This window comes from Salmo trutta, chromosome 37 (genome assembly GCF_901001165.1).
Source record: "Salmo trutta chromosome 37, fSalTru1.1, whole genome shotgun sequence".
NCBI lineage: Eukaryota > Metazoa > Chordata > Actinopteri > Salmoniformes > Salmonidae > Salmo > Salmo trutta.
This window is the reverse complement of record NC_042993.1, coordinates 4,329,002-4,350,859: the sequence shown is the minus strand read 5'-3', so window position 1 is coordinate 4,350,859 and position 21,858 is coordinate 4,329,002. Positions and strand designations below refer to the sequence as shown.

General features: G+C 43.1%; 1 protein-coding gene across 5 annotated transcripts in view; it reads right to left on the bottom strand.

Annotated features, from left to right (window-relative positions):
* The window catches only part of LOC115176610 (DENN domain-containing protein 3-like), a 38,523-nt gene that overhangs the window by 14,507 nt on the left and 2,158 nt on the right, over nt 1-21,858 (bottom strand). For all 5 annotated transcript variants that reach the window (XR_003872250.1, XM_029736710.1, XM_029736711.1 and 2 more), the window contains exons 3-17: nt 21,489-21,777; nt 21,164-21,279; nt 20,878-21,005; nt 20,691-20,796; nt 20,300-20,419; nt 18,375-18,593; nt 17,980-18,095; nt 16,829-16,984; nt 16,430-16,526; nt 16,237-16,340; nt 10,502-10,686; nt 9,402-9,561; nt 8,757-9,121; nt 6,713-6,972; nt 6,207-6,377 (exon numbers count right to left, since the gene is read on the bottom strand). Coding sequence is in view for 4 of the 5 variants with exons in the window: in XM_029736710.1 (XP_029592570.1) it covers nt 6,207-6,377; nt 6,713-6,972; nt 8,757-9,121; nt 9,402-9,561; nt 10,502-10,686; nt 16,237-16,340; nt 16,430-16,526; nt 16,829-16,984; nt 17,980-18,095; nt 18,375-18,593; nt 20,300-20,419; nt 20,691-20,796; nt 20,878-21,005; nt 21,164-21,279; nt 21,489-21,777 (2,592 nt within the window). In the remaining variant the exon portion in view is untranslated. The remainder of the gene's footprint in view (nt 1-6,206; nt 6,378-6,712; nt 6,973-8,756; nt 9,122-9,401; nt 9,562-10,501; nt 10,687-16,236; nt 16,341-16,429; nt 16,527-16,828; nt 16,985-17,979; nt 18,096-18,374; nt 18,594-20,299; nt 20,420-20,690; nt 20,797-20,877; nt 21,006-21,163; nt 21,280-21,488; nt 21,778-21,858) is intronic.

Below are 21,858 nucleotides of genomic sequence, written 5' to 3'. Positions count from 1 at the left end.
TTTAGGAAGCCTGGAGGAAACCATCAGGCCAGAGGGGTGGGACAAGCCTGTACTGTAAGATTAATATCCCTTTAGGAAGCCTGGAGGAAACCATCAGGCCAGAGGGGTGGGACAAGCCTGTACTGTGAGATTAATATCCCTTAAGGAAGCCTGGAGGAAACCATCAGGCCAGAGGGGTGGGACAAGCCTGTACTGTAAGATTAACATCCCTTTAGGTGCCAACCGATCTTATACTTTTTTCATAATACGGTAATAAAAGAATGTGACATGTGACATGTTTTTCAAGACTATGAATAACCACAGAACGCATTCAGGAGGGTGAAATGGACTATGCTAATATTTCTACCCACACGTTCCACAAAGTGTTTATTTTTTTTGTAACAGTATTTTTTATTGGAGTTTTACAATTTTCACCCATATTAAGAGATACAACAACAAAGACAAGGCAAAAAAAAAACAGCACTCGCTTACACATATCCGTATGTATGCACGCACGCACGTACACACACACCCACCATTTCCCTCTCCCCGCTTCTCTCACCCCATCCCCCTCATTGCATCCCTCAATACATACATTTTAAACAAACATAAACAGAAAAAAATAACAATAAAGACATAATAAATAAATAAAATAAAATGCTCAGTTTAAACCAAGAAGTTGACTTCCCCACACGGACCGTACAGTGTAATTCTGGAATACATAGATCACCATTCTAAGAGAATCCTTGCAGCATAATAGCTGATACTTCAGGTTCTAGGTAATTTAGGTAAGGTTCCCATACTTTGTAGAACTGATCTGTCTTAGAGTGCAATGTACATGTCAGATATTCCAGCGGCACCCATTCAAATAGTATCTTATGCCAATCTTTAATAGAGGGAACCTTATCACTAATCCACTGTAAAAGTATGTTTTTCCTCGCTGCGAAGGTGAGGATGTTGTAAAGCCTCCTCTTACCCACCGAAGTTACATGCCTACTAGGGAGACCTAACAGTAGAGAAACTGGGTCCAATTCTAGATCGACCCCTAGGATCTTTTCAATCTCTTGCAGAACACCAGACCAATATCTTTGTATTTTGGGACATGACCATAAACAATGTGTTAGGGTGCCTGTATCAGTTTTACATTTGAGACACTGAGGAGAGGAGGAAGCGGGGCTAAATGCATGTCTGCGATTTGGGGATATATGCAATCTGTGTATTATTCTTAATTGAATTGCTCTAGTACGATTACATATAGATATTGTTTTTGCATATTTCCAAATGTCTCTTCGTCAATGGTAACAGACAGTTCTTTCTCCCACACTTGTTTCACCCTCTGTGTGTCGACAGCGGAAAAGGACCTTAAAGCATCATAAAACAGACTTCCAGACATTTTCCTTTGTGGGGAAAAAAGCATTCTTTCAATGACGGACATATCAGGGTTACCAATTAAGGTGGTGCTCTTCAGAATATAGTGTCTTACTTGTAGGAAACGGAAAAAGTCCTGCTTTGGGAGTTGATATTTCTCGACCATCTGCTCAAATGACAATAAAATCTTATCCGCAAATAAGTCATTTAGTCTGCGTATGCCCTTATTAAGCCAAACGTTAAAGCCAGCATCCAGCAATCCTGGGACAAAATCTGGGTTGTTAAGAATTGGGGTAAGAGCAGAGGTTAGTTTGGACCTTCCCAGGAAACGTTGAACTGACCTCCATACTTTGAGTGAGTTAAGAGTAATGGGGTTGTTACAGGGATCTTTTACAGACTTGAAACTTGAGAAAAACAAAAGGTCCTGTAAAGGGTATTTGAAAGAGAAGTCTCAATGTCTAACCAAATAGAGGAGTCATCGTTTGTGATCCAGTCTGAGATATAACATAGGTGGGCACACCACTGATAGAGCCTGATATTGGGTAGATCCAAGCCACCCATAGAATTTGGCAGCTGTAATATTGCCATCTTAAGTCTTGGCTTGCGTTTACTCCATATAAAGGAACTTAGCCATCCATTTACATCCTTTATTACCTTATTGGAGAGTAATACTGGGATCATTTGGATTGGGTAAAGTAGCCTAGGTAAAATGTTCATTTTCAAGAGGGATATTCTACGCAACCATGAAATCGGAAGAGAGTTCCAGCGCTCCAGATCCTGTCTTATTGTGTCAAACAAGGGAACAAAATTGGCTTTGTACATTTGTTGGAATTTAGGAGTTACAAATATACCCAGATACGTAAAACCTGAGGGAGACCATTTAAAAGGGAAGGGGGGAGAAGTGTTAGGTACAGAGTGAAGGTTACCAAGTGGCATAGCCTCTGATTTAGTTAGGTTAATCTTGTAGCCTGAGAATTCGCTGAATAACTCAATAGTGTTAATCAGAGATGTGATTGAAGTCTCGGGATTAGAAATAAATATCAGGACATCATCAGCATACAAGCTTATTTTATGGTGAACATCACCAATGAGCAGCCCCTGTATAGCAGGCGTTACCCTGATGGCCTCGGCCAGTGGTTCCATAACAAGTGCAAATAGGAGGGGGGACAGAGGACAGCCCTGTCTGGTACCTCTGTGTATAGAGAAGCTATTTGACCGTAGTCCATTAGTAAGGACAGCAGCCTGAGGATCATCATATAAAACTTTCACCCATTTTATAAAGTTGTCCCCCAGACCGAATTTATTTAGAGCAAAGAATAGGTAAGACCACTCCACACGATCAAATGCTTTCTCAGCATCTAGGGAGAGCACAAGACCATCCATAGCACTTTGTTGGTAGACTTCAATTACATTCAGGAGCCGTCTGACATTGTTACATGACCTACGTCCCTTAATGAAGCCAGTTTGGTCTCCTTTCACAATTAGTGGCAGTGAGTCCTCTAATCTTGTGGCTAGAATTTTAGAAAGCAATTTTCTATCCACATTCAGAAGGGAAATTGGTCTGTACGAGGAACAAGACTCCGGACATTTTCCCTTTTTGAGAATAAGTGATATGTTGGCTTCTCGCAGCGTTTGGGGGAGCTGGTCATTTGAAAATGAGTGGTTAAACATATCACGCAATGGCTCAAGGATCAGGCCATGGAACTCTTTATAGAACTCACTACAAAACCCGTCCGGTCCTGGGGCCTTACCATTTTGCAGATTCTTAATTGCGGACATTATCTCTTCCTCAGTAATAGGGGCATTAAGGAGAGACTTCTGTTCTTCGGAGATAGTAGGGAGCTCAATCTTAGAAAAGAAGTTCTCCATTAACTTGGGTGCGTCATTTGGCAGTTCTGAGGCGTAAAGATTTGCATAAAATGTCTTAAATGAGTCATTTATCAATTTATTTTCATATAAATGATTGCCATCAGAATCAGTAATAGCCGCAATTGACTGTGAGTCAGCTCTCTTTTTAGCTAGGTACGCCAAGTACTTTCCTGGCTTATCGCCATGTTCATATAGCTTTTGCTTGACAAATCTCATTTTCTTTTCAGCGTCCTGTGTTAGGAGGGAGTCCAGCGTTGATCTAATGACTGCTATTTCCTTTAATAGGGCAGGAGTGGGAGTTTTAATGTAGTCCTTCTCTTTAGTTCCCAATTCACCCTCTAGTGTTTTTTGCTTTTCACGCTTTTTCCGCCTCTTAGTGGCTGCGCATGACATAATCAGACCCCTGGCGTACGCCTTACAGGTTTCCCAAAGGAGTGAGGGGTTATCTGTTGATTGAGAGTTAATAGAGAAAAATGCTTTAAACTCTGTAATAAAATATGATGTGAATGTATGGTCTTTAAGAATGGTTGTATTCAACCTCCAATGTCTTGACTGATTGAATGCCCCGTTGAGTTTTATGTCCAGGATCATCTCAGCATGATCAGATATGACTATGCTTCCTATCCTAGCGGATAAAACAGACTGCAGCGACGTCCTGGGCATAAAAAAGTTATCTATTCTAGTCTGACATCCATGAGGTGCAGAGAAAAAAGTGAACTCTCTGTTGGAGGGATGAAAAGCTCTCCAAACATCAGCATACCCCAGATCATCACAAATGGCTGTCAGTGACTTAGCTTGAGGAGAGAGTGAGGCTATACCACTGGGAAGCTTATCAATAAGGGGGTTCAACAAACAATTAAAATCCCCTCCGACCACTGCAGTGTCTGAGTTTAATTCTGAAAAGTCTAGAAATACCTTAGTGAGGAAGTCAGGGGGGTGTGCAGGGGGGGAAGTAAATATTCATTATGGAAATGCTCTGCCCTTGTAAAGTACCATTAATTATAACAAAGCGACCCAATTTATCTTTCACACACTTCAAGACCTTAAGTGGTAGGTTCTTTTTCACAAGAATTGCTACACCTCTACTTCTGGATGTAAATGATGAAAAAACACTTGACCAAACCCCCCTTGTTGTAATTTCAGATGCTCCTTATCATTCAAATGGGTTTCTTGTAACAGGGCAATATCAATATTTTCTTTTTTCAAAAAGGATAGTATCTTCTTCCTTTTAATGGGGTTATGGCTCCCTCTAATGTTCCATGTACATACACGTAGTCTGTTACCTGCCATTGCGCTTTGACCATTCAATATCCAGACTGAATCCTACTGTAAAAATGGGGTGGTACCTTTTTCCATGTGTTGAACTCTCCTCTATCTCACTGAGCGTAAACAAACGATATGAACCCTGAACTTGAACTATACAAAACCCAAAAATTAAACATGTAAAAATCCAAAAGGGGGTTTTCCCACTAGCTAACATGCAGGGGATTTCAACTTTCCAATGTAGACTCTTAAGTCCGCATTGCCACTCAGTAGCCTCATCCTTTATATATGTGGAAATTAAAATCAATAGAAGAAGATTGAGGCTCTTCCACCTAAAACCAAGCCTGGGCACCAATATAGGTTCACACATATCTCAGTCTGAGCTACGGCGGCAGTTACTTTAGCAAGAAAAATAATACCGATATGAATATTACTGAACAGGAGCACATGAGAACTTACATCACTGTTTCATGATCAGATTCAAAATAAAATAAGATGTTATCCTATGCTGCGGAGGTGCAGCTTAAGGTTATTTACCCGAGAGAGTCAATAAACGCAGCAGCCTCTTCAGATGTGTAGAGTTTTTTAGGCGATCCGTTGACCATAATCTTCAATGTGGCCGGGTACAGCAGTGCGTAGTCGATCTTCATTCTCTTGAGTCGAGCCTTCACCTCATCAAACGCTTTGCGCCTTCGTACAACCGCTGTGGAATAATCATTGAAGAATGAGACCTTTGGACCTTTACGTTGACTACCGTCAGAACCGATGTTTCTAGCCGCATCCATGACGCGCTGCTTGTCGGTAAAGTTGTGGAACTTTATAACCACTGGTCGTGGGCGCTGATTGGGACCGGGTATCGGTGCTTGAGAGCGATGTGCTCTGTCTAGCTTCACACGACCAGCCTTAGTGTCCATTTGTAGGAAGCCAGGGATCCATTCCTCAAAACATTTTACTGAACGTGTCCCTTCAGAATTTTCCGGGAGTCCCACAACACGGATATTGCATCTGCGTCCTCGATTATCCAAGTCGTCAATGTGCTCCGCCATTTCGCGCACCTGCTTCTCAAGTGCTTTTATCTTAGTGTCCATGGATGTAGTTGAAGTTTCCACAGTAGCAATTCTTCCTTCCGCCTCATCAACACGTTTGACAACCCTCTGTAGTTCAGCTGAATGGCCTGCTATTGGTTCCAGGACCGTTCTTATCTTAACATCGATCACTTTAGTAATGTTATGTGTCATCCTTTGAATCACCAGGTCCATTGTGCCTGGATCCGCAATGTTGTTAGATTCGCTAACGTTAGCTTGCTCCTCCTGCACCTCTACAGGGATGGCGGTTTTGGTCGACTTCTTAGTAGCTCTGTTGGGCATGTTGTCGGAGATTTTTGAGAAATAGTCGCCAAGACTCATTGTAGGGTAACTTATTTAGCCAATTCTACCACTTTTTCAAGCTAGGAGATTAATGTAAGAATATAAATTTACGAATACCGCGTGAGCTCGCTGAAACACCGTGTTCTCTCTACGGCGCCATTTTGTTCCCCCCCTCCACAAAGTGTTTAACAGAAGTCACTGCACTGCTTAACAGCTTTGCTGCGCCACCGAAAAGCTAGCAATTCCATGGTGCGGGTTGGGGTATTTCAAGCTGAAGGGGTTAGTTTAATGAATTCAACTTGGTTACATTATACCCTACTGAATGCAGCACCAGTCTTTGAGATCCGGTGTATATCCTACCTTGTGGTCGTCTGCCATCGTCCTCCCAGCCCACATCTCTCTGACCATGAGATTCCACAGGTCACACGCAGACTTCAGGTTGGCCTCAAACACCTCCTTCCTCAGACTGCACTTGATCTTCAGAGACGGGATCCTCAGCAGCAGGAAAGGAGCAAAGGAGATTTTCACCTCCTGACAGAGACGAGGGAAAGGGGGATATCTAGTCAGTTGGACAACTGAATGCATTCAACTGAAATGTGAGGAGAGGAATAGCAAATGTGTCATCGTCATCATGGCAGATTTTCATTTGAACAAAGCCAAACATTGAAGGCAATACACTGTAGTCATACCAATGTACCCTTCAGTATTATTCATTACTGAGTGAATTTCCAAAAGCTTCATAGCACTAAGATCATATTTCATCCATTGCCTATATTTGTGAAAGATTATTTTAGGACTACAAAGCTTTTAGAGAACTCATCCCTGAACAGTACTACTACTAGTGCCTAAACATAAAGTAACCACACCTTTAAGTCTTTGAACTTGGTGATCTCGATAAACCCAGGCCTCCCGTCAGTGAGCAGGAAGAGCCTCTTCTGTGTCATGGCGATCTTACCCACTCCCTGGTTGGTTTTGACGGAGCAGGACAGCTTGTAGACACACTCGTTGTTGTCCAGGTGCTCTATGACCTCAGCTGGCAGGTGAACGTCCTGGGCCTCCACCTCCGTCTCTTTCCAGAAGGTGTAGAACACACGGAACACCTCTGGGTCAATCTGCTTCTGTTGCCCTGGAAACAGAAGGTGTAGAACACACGGAACACCTCCACGTCAATCTGCTTCTGTTACCCTGGAAACAGAGGTAACCTTCTCTTAGAAGAAAGCTTCAGTCTTCAAGGAGCCATTCGTTGTAAGAGTGGTTGTAACAAGGGTCGTATAAAGGGGACCAAGGCGCAGCGTGTGTAGTGCTCATATTTACTTTTTAATGAATATACTTTAACAAAACAACAAAACGACCGACAACAGTTCCGTCAGGTGACATACACTAAACAGAAAACAACTACCCACAAAAACCCAGGAAGAAAAACCCCTACTTAAATATGATCTCCAATCAGAGGCAACGAGGATCAACTGCCTCCAATTGGAGATTAACCCAAACATAGAAATAGAAAAACTAGAACTAAAACATAGAAATATAAAACACAGAAAAACCCAAAACACCCCCTGTCACGCCCTGACCTACTCTACTATAGAAAATGACATCTTACTAGGGTCAGGACGTGACAGTGGTGGTGTGAATGTAAACAAGGCATGACAAGTCTCAGCAGCCTGTGGAGAACATGCTCATCAAAGCACATTAAAACCATGCAAATGCATTCCACCATTTTACCTTCATGTTCATGCATGTCTTACAAGCCAATAGAAACAAGCCTCTTCAAACAGCATCCATTGTAAACAGGAACACTGTTTTGTCAAAGCAAAGAGCACATTTATAAATTTTCCATAGCTGAAGACGCCCCATGAAACAACAGCCATCCATCTCATGTATGATGTCATGGAATGAACGTTAAACCCAAGCAGAGATGAAGAAGGAGAGAAAAATAAAAGAGATGCCACATGAGTCCAGCTGGCCAGTCATACGATGGAATGCTGCAGACAAACTGGACAGTCTTTTGCTTACCATCCAATGAGGAGTCAATGTAAAATACTGATTTGGAGGGACTCCTCATGGCTGAATTCAAACCCAAAGTCACTGAATCCAAAGTCACTCTTACAAGATCCTATTAATAAAGTAAGGATAATCAGATGATACACACTGGGTTCCTAGGCAGAGTGGTACTGTATTTCAAACTGTATTAACAGATCAATCACTTGTTTATTATCATGGGTGATCTTATTGTTACAGTACAACCATACTGTACTGCTCATGTATTTCCATGTCCTGTCAACGAGAGGCCTGACCGCTAAGTCACTTACCCACAGTGAGAGCCTCAAACAGCCTGTGGCTCAGTTGGTAGAGCATGGTGTTTGCAACACCAGGGTTGTGGGTTCGATTCCCACGGGGGACTAGTACGGAAAAACATTTATGAAATGTATGCATTCACTACTGTAAGTCGCTCTGGATAAGAGCGTCTGCTAACTGACTAAAATGTAAAATGTAATGTAAAATGTAAGTCTCAACTTACCCCACAGTGAGAGCCTCAAACAGCCTATGGATGGTAAGTCTCAACTTACCCACAGTGAGAGCCTCAAACAGCCTATGGATGGTAAGTCTCAACTTACCCACAATGAGAGCCTCAAACAGCCTATGGATGGTAAGTCTCAACTTACCCCACAGTGAGAGCCTCAAACAGCCTATGGATGGTAAGTCTCAACTTACCCCACAATGAGAGCCAAAAAACAGCCTATGGATGGTAAGTCTCAACTTACCCCACAGTGAGAGCCTCAAACAGCCTATGGATGGTAAGTCTCAACTTACCCACAGTGAGAGCCTCAAACAGCCTATGGATGGTAAGTCTCAACTTACCCACAGTGAGAGCCTCAAACAGCCTATGGATGGTAAGTCTCAACTTACCCACAGTGAGAGCCTCAAACAACCTATGGATGGTGGCGACGTCTTTCACAATCCCAGACTCCTGGATGCGCTTCACAAAGTCCTCCTGCAGCATGTGGGTCTTAGGGAGCTGAAACTTCTTCACGTGGTTGTCAGCTTGGACCAGCACCATCTCGTTGTCTGTCTTCACCTTGAAGATGAGCCGCTTGAGCTCTGGTCGCCGGTCCGCCTGGGAGCGCTCGTCCTTCTGCAGCGAGTCCACTAGCGCCTTCACCAGGTCGGTGGGGAAGATCTCGATGTCCGTCTTGTAGAGGTTCTGGAAGTCGCTGAGGGCATCTAGACGCTTGGAACACAGCGTGTTCATGAAGCCGCGCAGGTAGAAGTACCTTGGAAATAGGGAAAGGGTTGTATGGAGAGTAGTAGGACTTCACTTATAAATTATTTGTGAAGCATGTATGTAGTGCGTATTGTGACTGATTGGACACACACTAATGCGCCCGCCAGGTGCCTCTCGTTGCTATCAGCAGGAGCATTGCCTTTATAAACTTGGCGGTCCGGTCACTTTATGAGGACTTTACAAATGCCCAATAAAGCCATTTTTTAGATGTAGTGTGTTTAAAGTGTGACTAAATAAAATGAATAATCCCTATGTTGTAAACTAAGTACCTGGCCAGGAGGGTGGAGTTCTCAGGAGGAACACAGAAGATGGCCTTCCCCAGTAGTATGATCAACTCTCCATAGTAGTTCTGGACATGGTGGTGCACCATGGGAGGAGGAAATTCTGGCAGCTTGAAGATCTTCACAGGCTTGGGCGGGATCTTGAAGGCTGTGTGGAAAAAGACAAAGAGTGACATTGCAAACGAAAATGGTCTACTTCATATTCATCATCTCCAACACCTCCCAACATCAACATATGTGAAAATGGCGTGTTTCTATGTTCTGTAGTAAGAAAAGTGAGGAAGATGTTTCCAATGACATTATCAACCAATTAGGAGACAATTAGTAGGTAATGCCTCCTCATAATTGGTAAAAAAAACCACTTATCTACCTCTATCTTTTTGACTACCGAACATAGAAAGACGCCATTTTAACATATGCTGAAGTTGAGGATGAATATGAAGTTGAACATTTGTGAAAATTCCCTTTAAGATGAATCTTCTTGTTCACAGAAGTCAAGGCCTAATGACCTACACTTTACTTTAACCATCTGTCATAAGAGCCACGTAACACTAAATAATTTGTGTTATAACAGTGTAAAGTCAGTTCTCATTAGCTGACAACAGACCTGACTTGTTATGACAGTGTTATGTAGAGTAGTCCTTTAGACAGTGCATAATGTTACGGAGTAATGTTAATGTAACCGTGTAATGTTACTAATATCACAGTATATGTGTTAATCAGTTGGTAGCTATTATTAGTCCTACCACTGCTAGGGTTGCAAAATCTGGTTTTCCAGAAATCCTGGTTGGATGATTTCATGCTTACTTCATCCTAATTCCAGTAATCTTCCAACTGGGATTTCTGGAAAACCTGGGAATTTGGGGAAAATTGCTGGAATTTTGTAACCTTCCTAAAAAAAAGTTGCTATCTAGTACCTAAAAGGGTAGGAGAACCCCTTGAAAAACCCTTTTTGGTTCCAGGTAGAAGCCTTTCAACAGAGAGTTATATATGGAACCCAAAAGTGTTCTACCTAGAACCAAAAAGGGTTACACTATGGGGACAACCGAAGAACCCTTTGGAACCATATTTTTTAAGAGTGTACTCACCACTTTCAGGGATAATGATCTTCTTGAGGGAGGTTTGTCTGAGGAGGTTGAGGTGGCGCTCCTCTCCCAGGTTGGGGAGGCTCATCCCCAGCCTCTTGTTCAGACGGTTCTCTGGGTTACTGCTATACTTCCTGGCCATTTCCTGCATGGTGGGCCTCCTGGGGTTGTCTGTCATCGCCTTCATTCTGACATCAGACACATATAAAACAGGACTGTATACCATACAATACCCTAATATACATACAGGACTGTGTACCATACAATACCCTAAATACCATACAGGACCATACAATACCCTAATATACATACTAGAGGTCGACCGATTAATTGGAATGGCCGATTAATTAGGGCCGATTTCAAGTTTTCATAACAATCGGTAATCGGTATTTTTGGAGACCGATTTGCCGATTTGTAATTTATTTTTTTTATTTTTTATTTAACTAGGCAAGTCAGTTAAGAACACATTCTTATTTTCAATGACGGCCTAGGAACGGTGGGTTAACTGCCTTGTTCAGGGGCAGAATGACAGATTTTTACCTTGTAAGCTCGGGGATTGGTTTTTGCAACCTTCCGGTTACTAGTCCAACGCTCTAACCACCTGCCTTACATTGCACTCCACGAGGAGCCTGCGTGGCAGGCTGACTACCTGTTACGCGAGGGCAGCAAGAAGCCAAGGTAAGTTGCTAGCTAGCATTAAACTTATCTTATAAAAACAATCAATCTTAACATAATCACTAGTTAACTACACATGGTTGATGATATTACTAGTTTATCTAGCGTGTCCTGCGTTGCATATAATCGATGCGGTGCCTGTTAATTTCTCATTGAATCACAGCCTACATCGACAAACGGGTGATGATTTAACAAGCGCATTTGCTAAAAAAGCACTGTCGTTGCACCAATGTACCTAACCATAAACATCAATGCCTTTCTTATAACTAGGGAAATTGTGTCACTTCTCTTGCGTTCCGTGCAAGCAGTCAGGGTATATGCAGCAGTTTGGGCCGCCTGGCTCATTGCGAACTGTGTGAAGTCCATTTATTCCTAATAAAGGCTGTAATTAATTTGCCAGAATTGTACATAATTATGACATAACATTGAAGGTTGTACAATGTAACAGCAATATTTAGACTTAGGGATGCCATCCGTTAGATAAAATACGGAACGGTTACGTATTTCACTGAAAGAATAAACGTTTTGTTTTCGAAATGTTAGTTTCCGGATTCGACCATTTTAATGACCAAAGGCTCGTATTTCTGTGTGTTATGTTATAATTAAGTCTATGATTTGATAGAGCTGTCTGACTGAGCAATGGTAGGCACCAGCAGGCTCGTAAGCATTCATTCAAACAGCACTTTCGTGCGTCTTGCCAGCAGCTCTTCGCAATGCTTCAAGCATTGTGCTGTTTATGACTTCAAGCCCATCAACTCCCGAGATTAGGCTGGTGTAACCGATGTGAAATGGCTAGCTTGTTAGCGGGGTGCGCGCTAATAGCGTTTCAAACGTCACTCGCTCTGAGACTTGGAGTAGTTGTTCCCCTTGCTCTGCATGGGTAACGCTGCTTCGAGGGTGGCTGTTGTCGATGTGTTCCTGGTTCGAGCCCAGGTAGGAGCAAGGAAAGGGACGGAAGCTATACTGTTACACTGGCAATAATAAAGTGCCTATAAGAACATCCAATAGTCAAAGGTATATGAAATACAAATCGTATAGAGAGAAATAGTCCTATAATTCCTATAATAACCACAACCTAAAACTTCTTACCTGGGAATATTGAAGACTCATGTTAAAAGGAACCACCAGCTTTCATATTTATTTTATTTCACCTTTATTTAACCAGGTAGGCAAGTTGAGAACAAGTTCTCATTTACAATTACGACCTGGCCAAGATAAAGCAAAGCAGTTCGACAACATACAACAACACAGAGTTACACATGGAGTAAAACAAACATACAGTCAATAATACAGTAGAAAAATAAGTCTATATACAATGTGAGCAAATGAGGTGAAATAAGGGAGGTAAAGGCAAAAAAGGCCATGGTGGCAAAGTAAATACAATATAGCAAGTAAAACACTGGAATGGTAGATTTGTAGTGGAAGAAAGTGCAAAGTAGAAATATAAATAATGGGGTGCAAAGGAGCAAAATAAATAAATAAATACAGTAGGGGAAGAGGTAGTTGTTTGGGCTACATTATAGATGGGATATGTACAGGTGCAGTGATCTGTGAGCTGCTCTGACAGCTGGTGCTTAAAGCTAGTGAGGGAGATAAGTGTTTCCAGTTTCAGAGATTTTTGTAGTTCGTTCCAGTCATTGGCAGCAGAGAACTGGAAAGAGAGACGGCCAAAGGAGGAATTGGCTTTGGGGGTGACCAGAGAGATATACCTGCTGGAGCGTGTGCTACAGGTGGGTGCTGCTATGGTGACCAGTGAGCTGAGATAAGGGCTATTGAGTGTGCCGATGAGGATGTGGTGATTGACAGAGTCGAAAGCCTTGGCCAGGTCAATGAATACGGCAGCACAGTATTGTTTCTTATCGATGGCGGTTACGATATCGTTTAGGATCTTGAGCGTGGCTGAGGTACACCCATGACCAGCTCGGAAGCCATATTGCATAGTGGAGAAGGTACAGTAGGATTCGAAATGGTCGGTAATCTGTTTGTTGACTTGGCTTTCGAAGACCTTAGAAAGGCAGGGTAGGATAGATATAGGTCTGTAGCAGTTTGGGTCAAGAGTGTCCCCCCCTTTGAAGAGGGGGATGACCGCAGCTGCTTTCCAATCTTTGGGAATCTCAGACGACACGAAAGAGAGGTTGAACAGGCTAGTAATAGGGGTTGCAACAATTTCGGCAGATAATTTTAGAAAGAAAAGGTCCAGATTCTCTAACCCAGCTGATTTGTAGGGGTCCAGATTTTGCAGCTCTTTCAGAACATCAGCTGAATGGATTTGGGAGAAGGAGAAACAGGGAAGGCTTGGGCGAGTTGCTGTGGGGGGTGCAGTGCTGTTAACCGGAGTAGGGGTAGCCAGGTGGAAAGCATGGCCAGCCGTAGAAAAATGCTTATTGAAATTCTCAATTATAGTGGATTTATCGGTGGTGACAGTGTTTCCTATCCTCAGTGCAGTGGGCCGCTGGGAGGAGGTGTTCTTATTCTCCATGGACTTTACAGTGTCCCAGAACTTTTTTGAGTTTGTGTTGCAGGAAGCAAATTTCTGCTTGAAAAAGCTAGCCTTGGCTTTTCTAACTGCCTGTGTATATTGGTTTCTAACTTCCCTGAAAAGTTGCATATCACGGGGGCTGTTCGATGCTAATGCAGAACGCCACAGGATGTTTTTGTATTGGTTAAGGGCAGTCAGGTCTGGAGAGAACCAAGGGCTATATCTGTTCCTGGTATGGGGCATGCTTATTTAAGATAAGATTTAAGATGTTGAGGAAGGCATTGTGTTCTCATGTTCTGAGCAAGGAACTTAAATGTTAGCTTTTTTTACATGGCACATATTGCACTTCTACCTTCTTCTCCAACACTTTGTTTTTGCATTATTTAAACCAAATTGAACATGTTTCATTATTTATTTGAGGCTAAATTGATTTTATTGATGTATTATATTAAGTTAAAATAAGTGTTCATTCAGTATTGTTGTAATTGTCATTATTACAAATAAATAAATTTAAAAAAAAATATTTTTTTAACAATTTATTTATTATTATATATATATTTTTTAAAATCGGCCGATTAATCGGTAGCGGCTTTTTTGGGGTTTCCCAATAATCGGTATCGGCATTGAAAAATCATAATCGGTCGACCTCTAATACATACAGGACTGTATACCATACAAGACCCTAAATACCATACAGGACTGTATACCATACAAGACCCTAAATACCATACAATACCCTAATATACATACAGGACTGAGTACCATACAAGACCCTAAATACCATACAAAACCCCGAATACCAAACAAGACCCCGAACACCAAACAAGACCCCGAACACCATACAAGACCTTAAACCTCTCACTGAGTCTCCCCCAGCCATATATATAGCATGTTTGCAGTGGGGTGCTATGTAACAGAATTCAATAATTTCCAAAATTGCTCCTCCAGTATCCCTAGCCAGTCTCTTTCACTTATTTGATCTATTCCAGCACTAACTGGTTAACTAATCATCAAGGCTAACTGGTCAACTAATCACCAAGCCTAACTGGTCAACTAATCACCAAGCCTAACTGGTCAACTAATCACCAAGCCTAACTGGTCAACTAATCGCCAAGCCTAACTGGTCAACTAATCACCAAGCCTAACTGGTCAACTAATCACCAAGCCTAACTGGTCAACTAATCACCAAGCCTAACTGGTCAACTAATCGCCAAGGCTAACTGGTCAACTAATCGCCAAGCCTAACTGGTCAACTAATCACCAAGGCTAACTGGTCAACTAATCACCAAGCCTAACTGGTCAACTAATCACCAAGGCTAACTGGTCAACTAATCGCCAAGCCTAACTGGTCAACTAATCACCAAGGCTAACTGGTCAACTAATCGCCAAGCCTAACTGGTCAACTAATCACCAAGGCTAACTGGTCAACCAATCGTTAAGGCTAACTGGTCAACTAATCGCCAAGGCTAACTGGTCAACTAATCGCCAAGGCTAACTGGTCAACTAATCGCCAAGGCTAACTGGTCAACTAATCACCAAGGCTAACTGGTCAACTAATCACCAAGGCTAACTGGTCAACCAATCGTCAAGGCTAACTGGTCAACTAATCGCCAAGCCTAACTGGTCAACTAATCACCAAGCCTAACTGGTCAACTAATCACCAAGCCTAACTGGTCAACTAATCATCAAGCCTAACTGGTCAATTAATCACCAAGCCTAACTGGTCAACTAATCACCAAGGCTAACTGGTCAACTAATCACCAAGGCTAACTGGTCAACTAATCACCAAGCCTAACTGGTCAACTAATCACCAAGGCTAACTGGTCAACTAATCACCAAGCCTAACTGGTCAACTAATCGCCAAGCCTAACTGGTCAACTAATTGCCAAGGCTAACTGGTCAACTAATCATCAAGGCTAACTGGTCAACTAATCACCAAGGCTAACTGGTCAACTAATCACCAAGCCTAACTGGTCAACTAATCACCAAGGCTAACTGGTCAACTAATCACCAAGCCTAACTGGTCAACTAATCACCAAGCCTAACTGGTCAACTAATCACCAAGGCTAACTGGTCAACTAATCACCAAGCCTAACTGGTCAACTAATCACCAAGGCTAACTGGTCAACTAATCACCAAGCCTAACTGGTCAACTAATCACCAAGCCTAACTGGTCAACTAATCACCAAGCCTAACTGGTCAACTAATCACCAAGGCTAACTGGTCAACTAATCATCGAAGCTCTCAAACACTGTAAATGGATGGGGGTTCTGGAAGAGAGGTTTGAGAAAAACCACTCTGCTGTACATTCAAATATTCAACAACAATACAACATCCAACAGACTGGATAACTGGATCAGACTTGTGGAGAAACTCTTCCTTTGATGTTAACAAAGCAGGTTTGCAGCGGTATGTTGTATAAATTAATAATTGGACTGAATTCCATAACATGTCCATGCAGGTTAGCAGTGGTGCCATAACTCAGGCTTCGTTCTAACCATCACTGTACCCACCAGGGAGAAAAGTGAGCTGGAGGGTAGGGGAAGGGATACGCAGGAAAGGGATATTGTAAGTGAGAGCTTACTTCTGTGTCTCTGAGAGAGTGTTGACTTCCATGCGAGTGAAAGCATCCATCTCCCTATTGAGGCGGTCCTTCAGGAATGAATGAAAGATGTGTGTCTCCAAGACCTATACGGATACACATGTATAAACTGAATGTAGGAATCAACCGTACTCTTTATAGTGATCGTGATCTGAGAGGCTACTTCAACATGTACCTTTTTATAGAAGGGTTGGTCAGCTAGCTCTCTGGTCTTCAGGAACTCTTCACTGTTAAACACTCTGTGTTCATAGTTCAGGTGACCACTGACATCCCTGATGAAAGGCAGAAATGCGGCGGACCATTAATACACAGGCTAATTAGTGCCTTTAAAGACAAGGAAATATAACATCTTCCTACACCTTACCGGGTTGACTTCCTCCTTACAGATACAACACCAACAAACATATGCCACTATTGGCTCTTTCCAGTGTGGGCACTGCTCAAGGGAGAGCAGTATTGATAGATTTGAATTCACTTGTTGATGTCTGTAAGCAGGAAGTCCACCCGATGTGTATGATGATGTCATACTTTAAGCCCTGCACCTCAGAAAGAGAGTGTGAACAGCACGACTGACCTGAACATGTTGACAATGAGCTCCAAGGTAACCTTCTGTATTTCCCAGTTCAGGTTCTGCTGCCATTGTCTTCTCAGCATGCGCATCTCATTAACGTCTGTGCCGGCCCCTTGGTGACACACCTCTAGATCATATTGTAGCTGGAGGCCCTTCCTCCTGTAGAGCAGCAGGAGGAGAAACTGTTGTTCACTCACTGCCACAAAAACAACGTTATTTAAGCATGACTGTGAGTGATAACTGATGTGATATTCTACCTCTCAATAACCTCATTCTGTGTTATTGAGACAATGGATGTGTCATTTCAGTTGTAGGGAGCTTCAGCACAGACCAGAGCACATAGTCTGCATTGTCTATGTATTCCACAGACCAGAGCACATAGTCTGCATTGTCTATGTATTCCACAAACCAGAGCACATAGTCTGCATTGTCTATGTATTCCTCCTGTTATTCTTTTGTTCTACATTGTTCTCTCTGCATTGTTGGGAAGGGCCCGCAAGTAAGCATTTCACTGTTAGTCAACACTTGTTGGGAAGGGCCCGCAAGTAAGCATTTCACTGTTAGTCAACACTTGTTGGGAAGGGCCCGCAAGTAAGCATTTCACTGTTAGTCAACACTTGTTGGGAAGGGCCCGCAAGTAAACATTTCACTGTTAGTCAACACTTGTTGGGAAGGGCCCGCAAGTAAGCATTTCACTGTTAGTCAACACTTGTTGGGAAGGGCCCGCAAGTAAGCATTTCACTGTTAGTCAACACTTGTTGGGAAGGGCCCGCAAGTAAGCATTTCACTGTTAGTCAACACTTGTTGGGAAGGGCCCGCAAGTAAGCATTTCACTGTTAGTCAACACTTGTTGGGAAGGGCCCGCAAGTAAACATTTCACTGTTAGTCAACACTTGTTGGGAAGGGCCCGCAAGTAAGCATTTCACTGTTAGTCAACACTTGTTGGGAAGGGCCCGCAAGTAAACATTTCACTGTTAGTCAACACTTGTTGGGAAGGGCCCGAACCATGTGACGAATACAATTTGATTTGATTCTCAAATGGCACCCTATTCCCTATATGGTGCACTACCTTTTAACAGGGCCCATAAGTAGTACATTATTCCCAAGTAGTGCACTATATAGGGAACAGGGTGCCATTTGAGGGGGTGTCCTACCGCTTGGTAAAACACTCTGCCGAAGCGAAGGGGACGTCTGGTAGGTCAACAGTCTCTGAGCAGGAGGAAGACACTGTTCCATCATCAATATTAATCAAGATCAGGTCGTCTGTTTCCTGTCACAGAGAATAGAAGAGAGTTCCAAAAACATTCAAAAGTCAAAGCTTTCCTTTCTCCAACTGCTATGACATTTCAACTGTTTGGAAACGGAACAAGACAGTACAACCAAGCAGTAGGTCTAAACACTGTCTATGGACAGTTGGACACTTGACGCAACGACATCATGAAAATCATATTGTTGTCCGACATCAAATAACAGACATAACCATGGTTATATAAAGGATGTACCAAGGTTGCAATAAAGAAACTACTACTACTAATACAAAGCCTCCTACCGCAGCGACCTCCTCAAAGTGGTTGAGGTGGCAGCCCATGAGGAAGGCGGTGGGAGCCATGACGAAGTCCAGCATCTGGGCTGAGAGGATGGGCACGTAGGGGTGCTGCCAGTGGAGGGGGTGGATGTAGAGCATGAAACACTCTGCCACCAGGGTGAGGCGGGCCCAGTCAGCTGAGAAGAACACTACTCTCTGCTCCATCAGAATACCAGTGATGATCTGGGCAAACCAACACAGGGCCAGGGGTCAATAGAACAAGAGGAGAGGAGAGCAGGGTAGAAAGAGCAGAGCAGAGTATAGTAGAGCAGAAAGAGAAGAGTAGAGCAGGAAGAGCAGAGTAGAGTAGAGCAGAAAGAGATGAGTACAGCAAAAAGAGCAGAAAGAGCAGAAAAGAGTAGAGCAGAGCAGAGCAGAAAGAGCAGAGTAGAACAGAGTAGAGCAGAATAGAAAGAGTAGAGCAGAAAGAGTAGAGCAGAAAGAGCAGAGTAGAGCAGAGTTGAGCAGAAAGAACAGAGCAGAAAGAGCAGAGTAGAAAGAGCAGAGTCGAAAGAGTAGATCAGAGCAGGGTAGAGCAGAAAGATTAGAGCAGAGCAGAAAGAGAAGAGCAGAGTAGAGTAGAAAGAGCAGATTAGAACAGAAAGAGCAGAGTAGAACAGACAGAGTAGAGCAGAAAGACTAGAGCAGAAAGAGTAGAGCAGAAAGAGCAGAGTAGAGTAGAACAGAAAGAGTAGAGCAGAAAGAGAAGACTAGAGCAGAGCAGAAAGAGCAGAGTAAAGCAGAAAGAGAAGAGTAGAACAGAGTAGAGCAGAATAGAAAGAGTAGAGCAGAAAGAGTAGAGCAGAAAGAGCAGAGCAGAAAGAGCAGAGTAGAGCAGAGCAGAGCAGAAAGAGCAGAGTAGAAAGAGCAGAGTCGAAAGAGTAGATCAGAGCAGGGTAGAGCAGAAAGATTAGAGCAGAGCAGAAAGAGAAGAGCAGAGTAGAGTAGAAAGAGCAGAGTAGAACAGAAAGAGCAGAGTAGAACAGACAGAGTAGAGCAGAAAGACTAGAGCAGAAAGAGTAGAGCAGAAAGAGCAGAGTAGAGTAGAACAGAAAGAGTAGAGCAGAAAGAGAAGACTAGAGCAGAGCAGAAAGAGCAGAGTAAAGCAGAAAGAGAAGAGTAGAACAGAGTAGAGCAGAATAGAAAGAGTAGAGCAGAAAGAGTAGAGCAGAAAGAGCAGAGCAGAAAGAGCAGAGTCGAAAGAGTAGGTCAGAGCAGGGTAGAGCAGAAAGATTAGAGCAGAGCAGAAAGAGAAGAGCAGAGTAGAGTAGAGCAGAAAGAGCAGAGTAGAACAGACAGAGTAGAGCAGAAAGACTAGAGCAGAAAGTAGAGCAGAAAGAGCAGAGTAGAGTAGAACAGAAAGAGTAGAGCAGAAAGAGCAGAGTAGAGCAGAGCAGAAAGAGCAGAGTAAAGCAGAAAGAGAAGAGTAGAACAGAGTAGAGCAGAATAGAAAGAGTAGAGCAGAAAGAGTAGAGCAGAAAGAGCAGAGCAGAAAGAGAAGAGTAGAGCAGAGTTGAGCAGAAAGAACAGAGCAGAAAGAGCAGAGTAGAAAGAACAGAGTCGAAAGAGTAGATCAGAGCAGGGTAGAGCATAAAGATTAGAGCAGAGCAGAAAGAGAAGAGCAGAGTAGAGTAGAGTAGAAAGAGCAGAGTAGAACAGAAAGAGCAGAGTAGAGTAGAACAGACAGAGTAGAGCAGAAAGACTAGAGCAGAAAGAGTAGAGCAGAAAGAGTAGAGCAGAGTAGAGCAGAAAGAATAGAGTAGAGCAGAGCAGAAAAAGCAGAGTTGTTGCCAGACAGGGCAGAAGTCAAAACACCACTTCAAACACTTCAGTTGAATGGCTCATCGTAGAAAATGCTGTTACCAGTCTGAACATAACTCTCTACTCACCTGTAAAATCTGTTTGGATCTAAAGCACAGGAAGGGCAAATGGAGGTCCAGGTCTACAGCGGGGTGTTCCTTGTCCTCTCTGGAAGGCAGTATGATCATCAGGGGTCTCAGGCTGAACACCTGGACACAGTCGGGGTGAGCACATCATCAATATCAGTACACAAGAAGGAAGAAGAAAGAGGTGGTGGTAGTAGTAGTTTGTACTTCTTTTGTCATTTGTATTCAGACCATAGGATGGAGAGAGGGGGAGACGTGAGGGACCGAGGAGGAATCAAACCCCAACAATGCATTGTCCATGTAGAGTGAGTGGTGTTCAAATACAACCAACCGCTGGCACTTCAGGTAGCCTAGCAGTTTGGATAGATGGACTGGATAACATAAAGCAGCTCACCACATGTAGTTGTCCAGGAGGTGGAATGGGCACTAGAGACAGTTTGGCTGCAAATTCCTTCACCCTCTCTTCAGACAACCTGCATGTTCTAAGCTGCACCAGCAAACTACGGAAGTGTACAGAAGAGAATGATTTAAGAAATGCCAACACACAGATTTGGCTGTAGTGAATACGTATTGACCCTTACCAAGACAGACAGTCCTTCAGAGCATTGTAATAAGGATGCTTGGATATGACACAGATGGCATAAGCAGTGTAGAGCTTAGTGGTCCTGGTGGACGACCAGTGTCCATTCTGATAGAACACTGACCCTTCCTACGAGGACAGAAGTGACAAATCAACTGTGTGAGCATTGAGTCTTTCGCAGGAAGGAGCGTCATAGCGAAAGCGCTTAACACTGTTTTGTTTTGCACAGCTTTATAATGAAAATGATGACATGTTTATGCAGGAGAATAAAAAGGAAAGACACCCACCTGAAATGGTCTACAACACTGAACAACCACTCCATGGGTTTGGTTACCGAACACATCCGTGAAGACTAGAAAGTGAAAACGCTCTTCTTTTGGTTCATTTGTTACTTGAAGCCCCCCTGATTTCAGAAAAGTAAGGATTATTTGTATCTCTCTATTGTTTGACAGTGCATTGGGCGATGTCTTCAAGCTAATGTTTTAATGACATTGTAAATAGGGATGTCTGTCAGCCTTCATTTTGGTATGGTGTTTACCTCAAGTCAGGTCATCTTTATAATCCCAACAATGACACATTTAACTGGCTATCAGCCTCACAATATACCTCTACCTGGAAAGCAGAGTTGGGGCAGGGCCATGAGGTCGATGTCCTTGGGGACGCTGACATCCTCCGTGACAGTGGCCCCCTCACTGCTCCCGGCCCCTCCAGGGCCACTAGGAGCCACCACTGGCCTCTCCTTCTTCTTGATGAAGGACCGTCTGCACTGGACTTGACTGAAGGTTCTGGGGACACCAGACTCATCTGCATTCTCTTTGGTCACAAATGGAGGCACGTGGACTTGCAAGACCTCTGGGTCTAAAGAAAGGATGTCTGTTGTCGTGTTGCCCTGCTGTAGAGACTAAACAGAACAATCCATGCTAACCTCCATTTTACATTTCTAATCAACGATCTAGCTCATCTCTCTAATAAGCTCTGTATT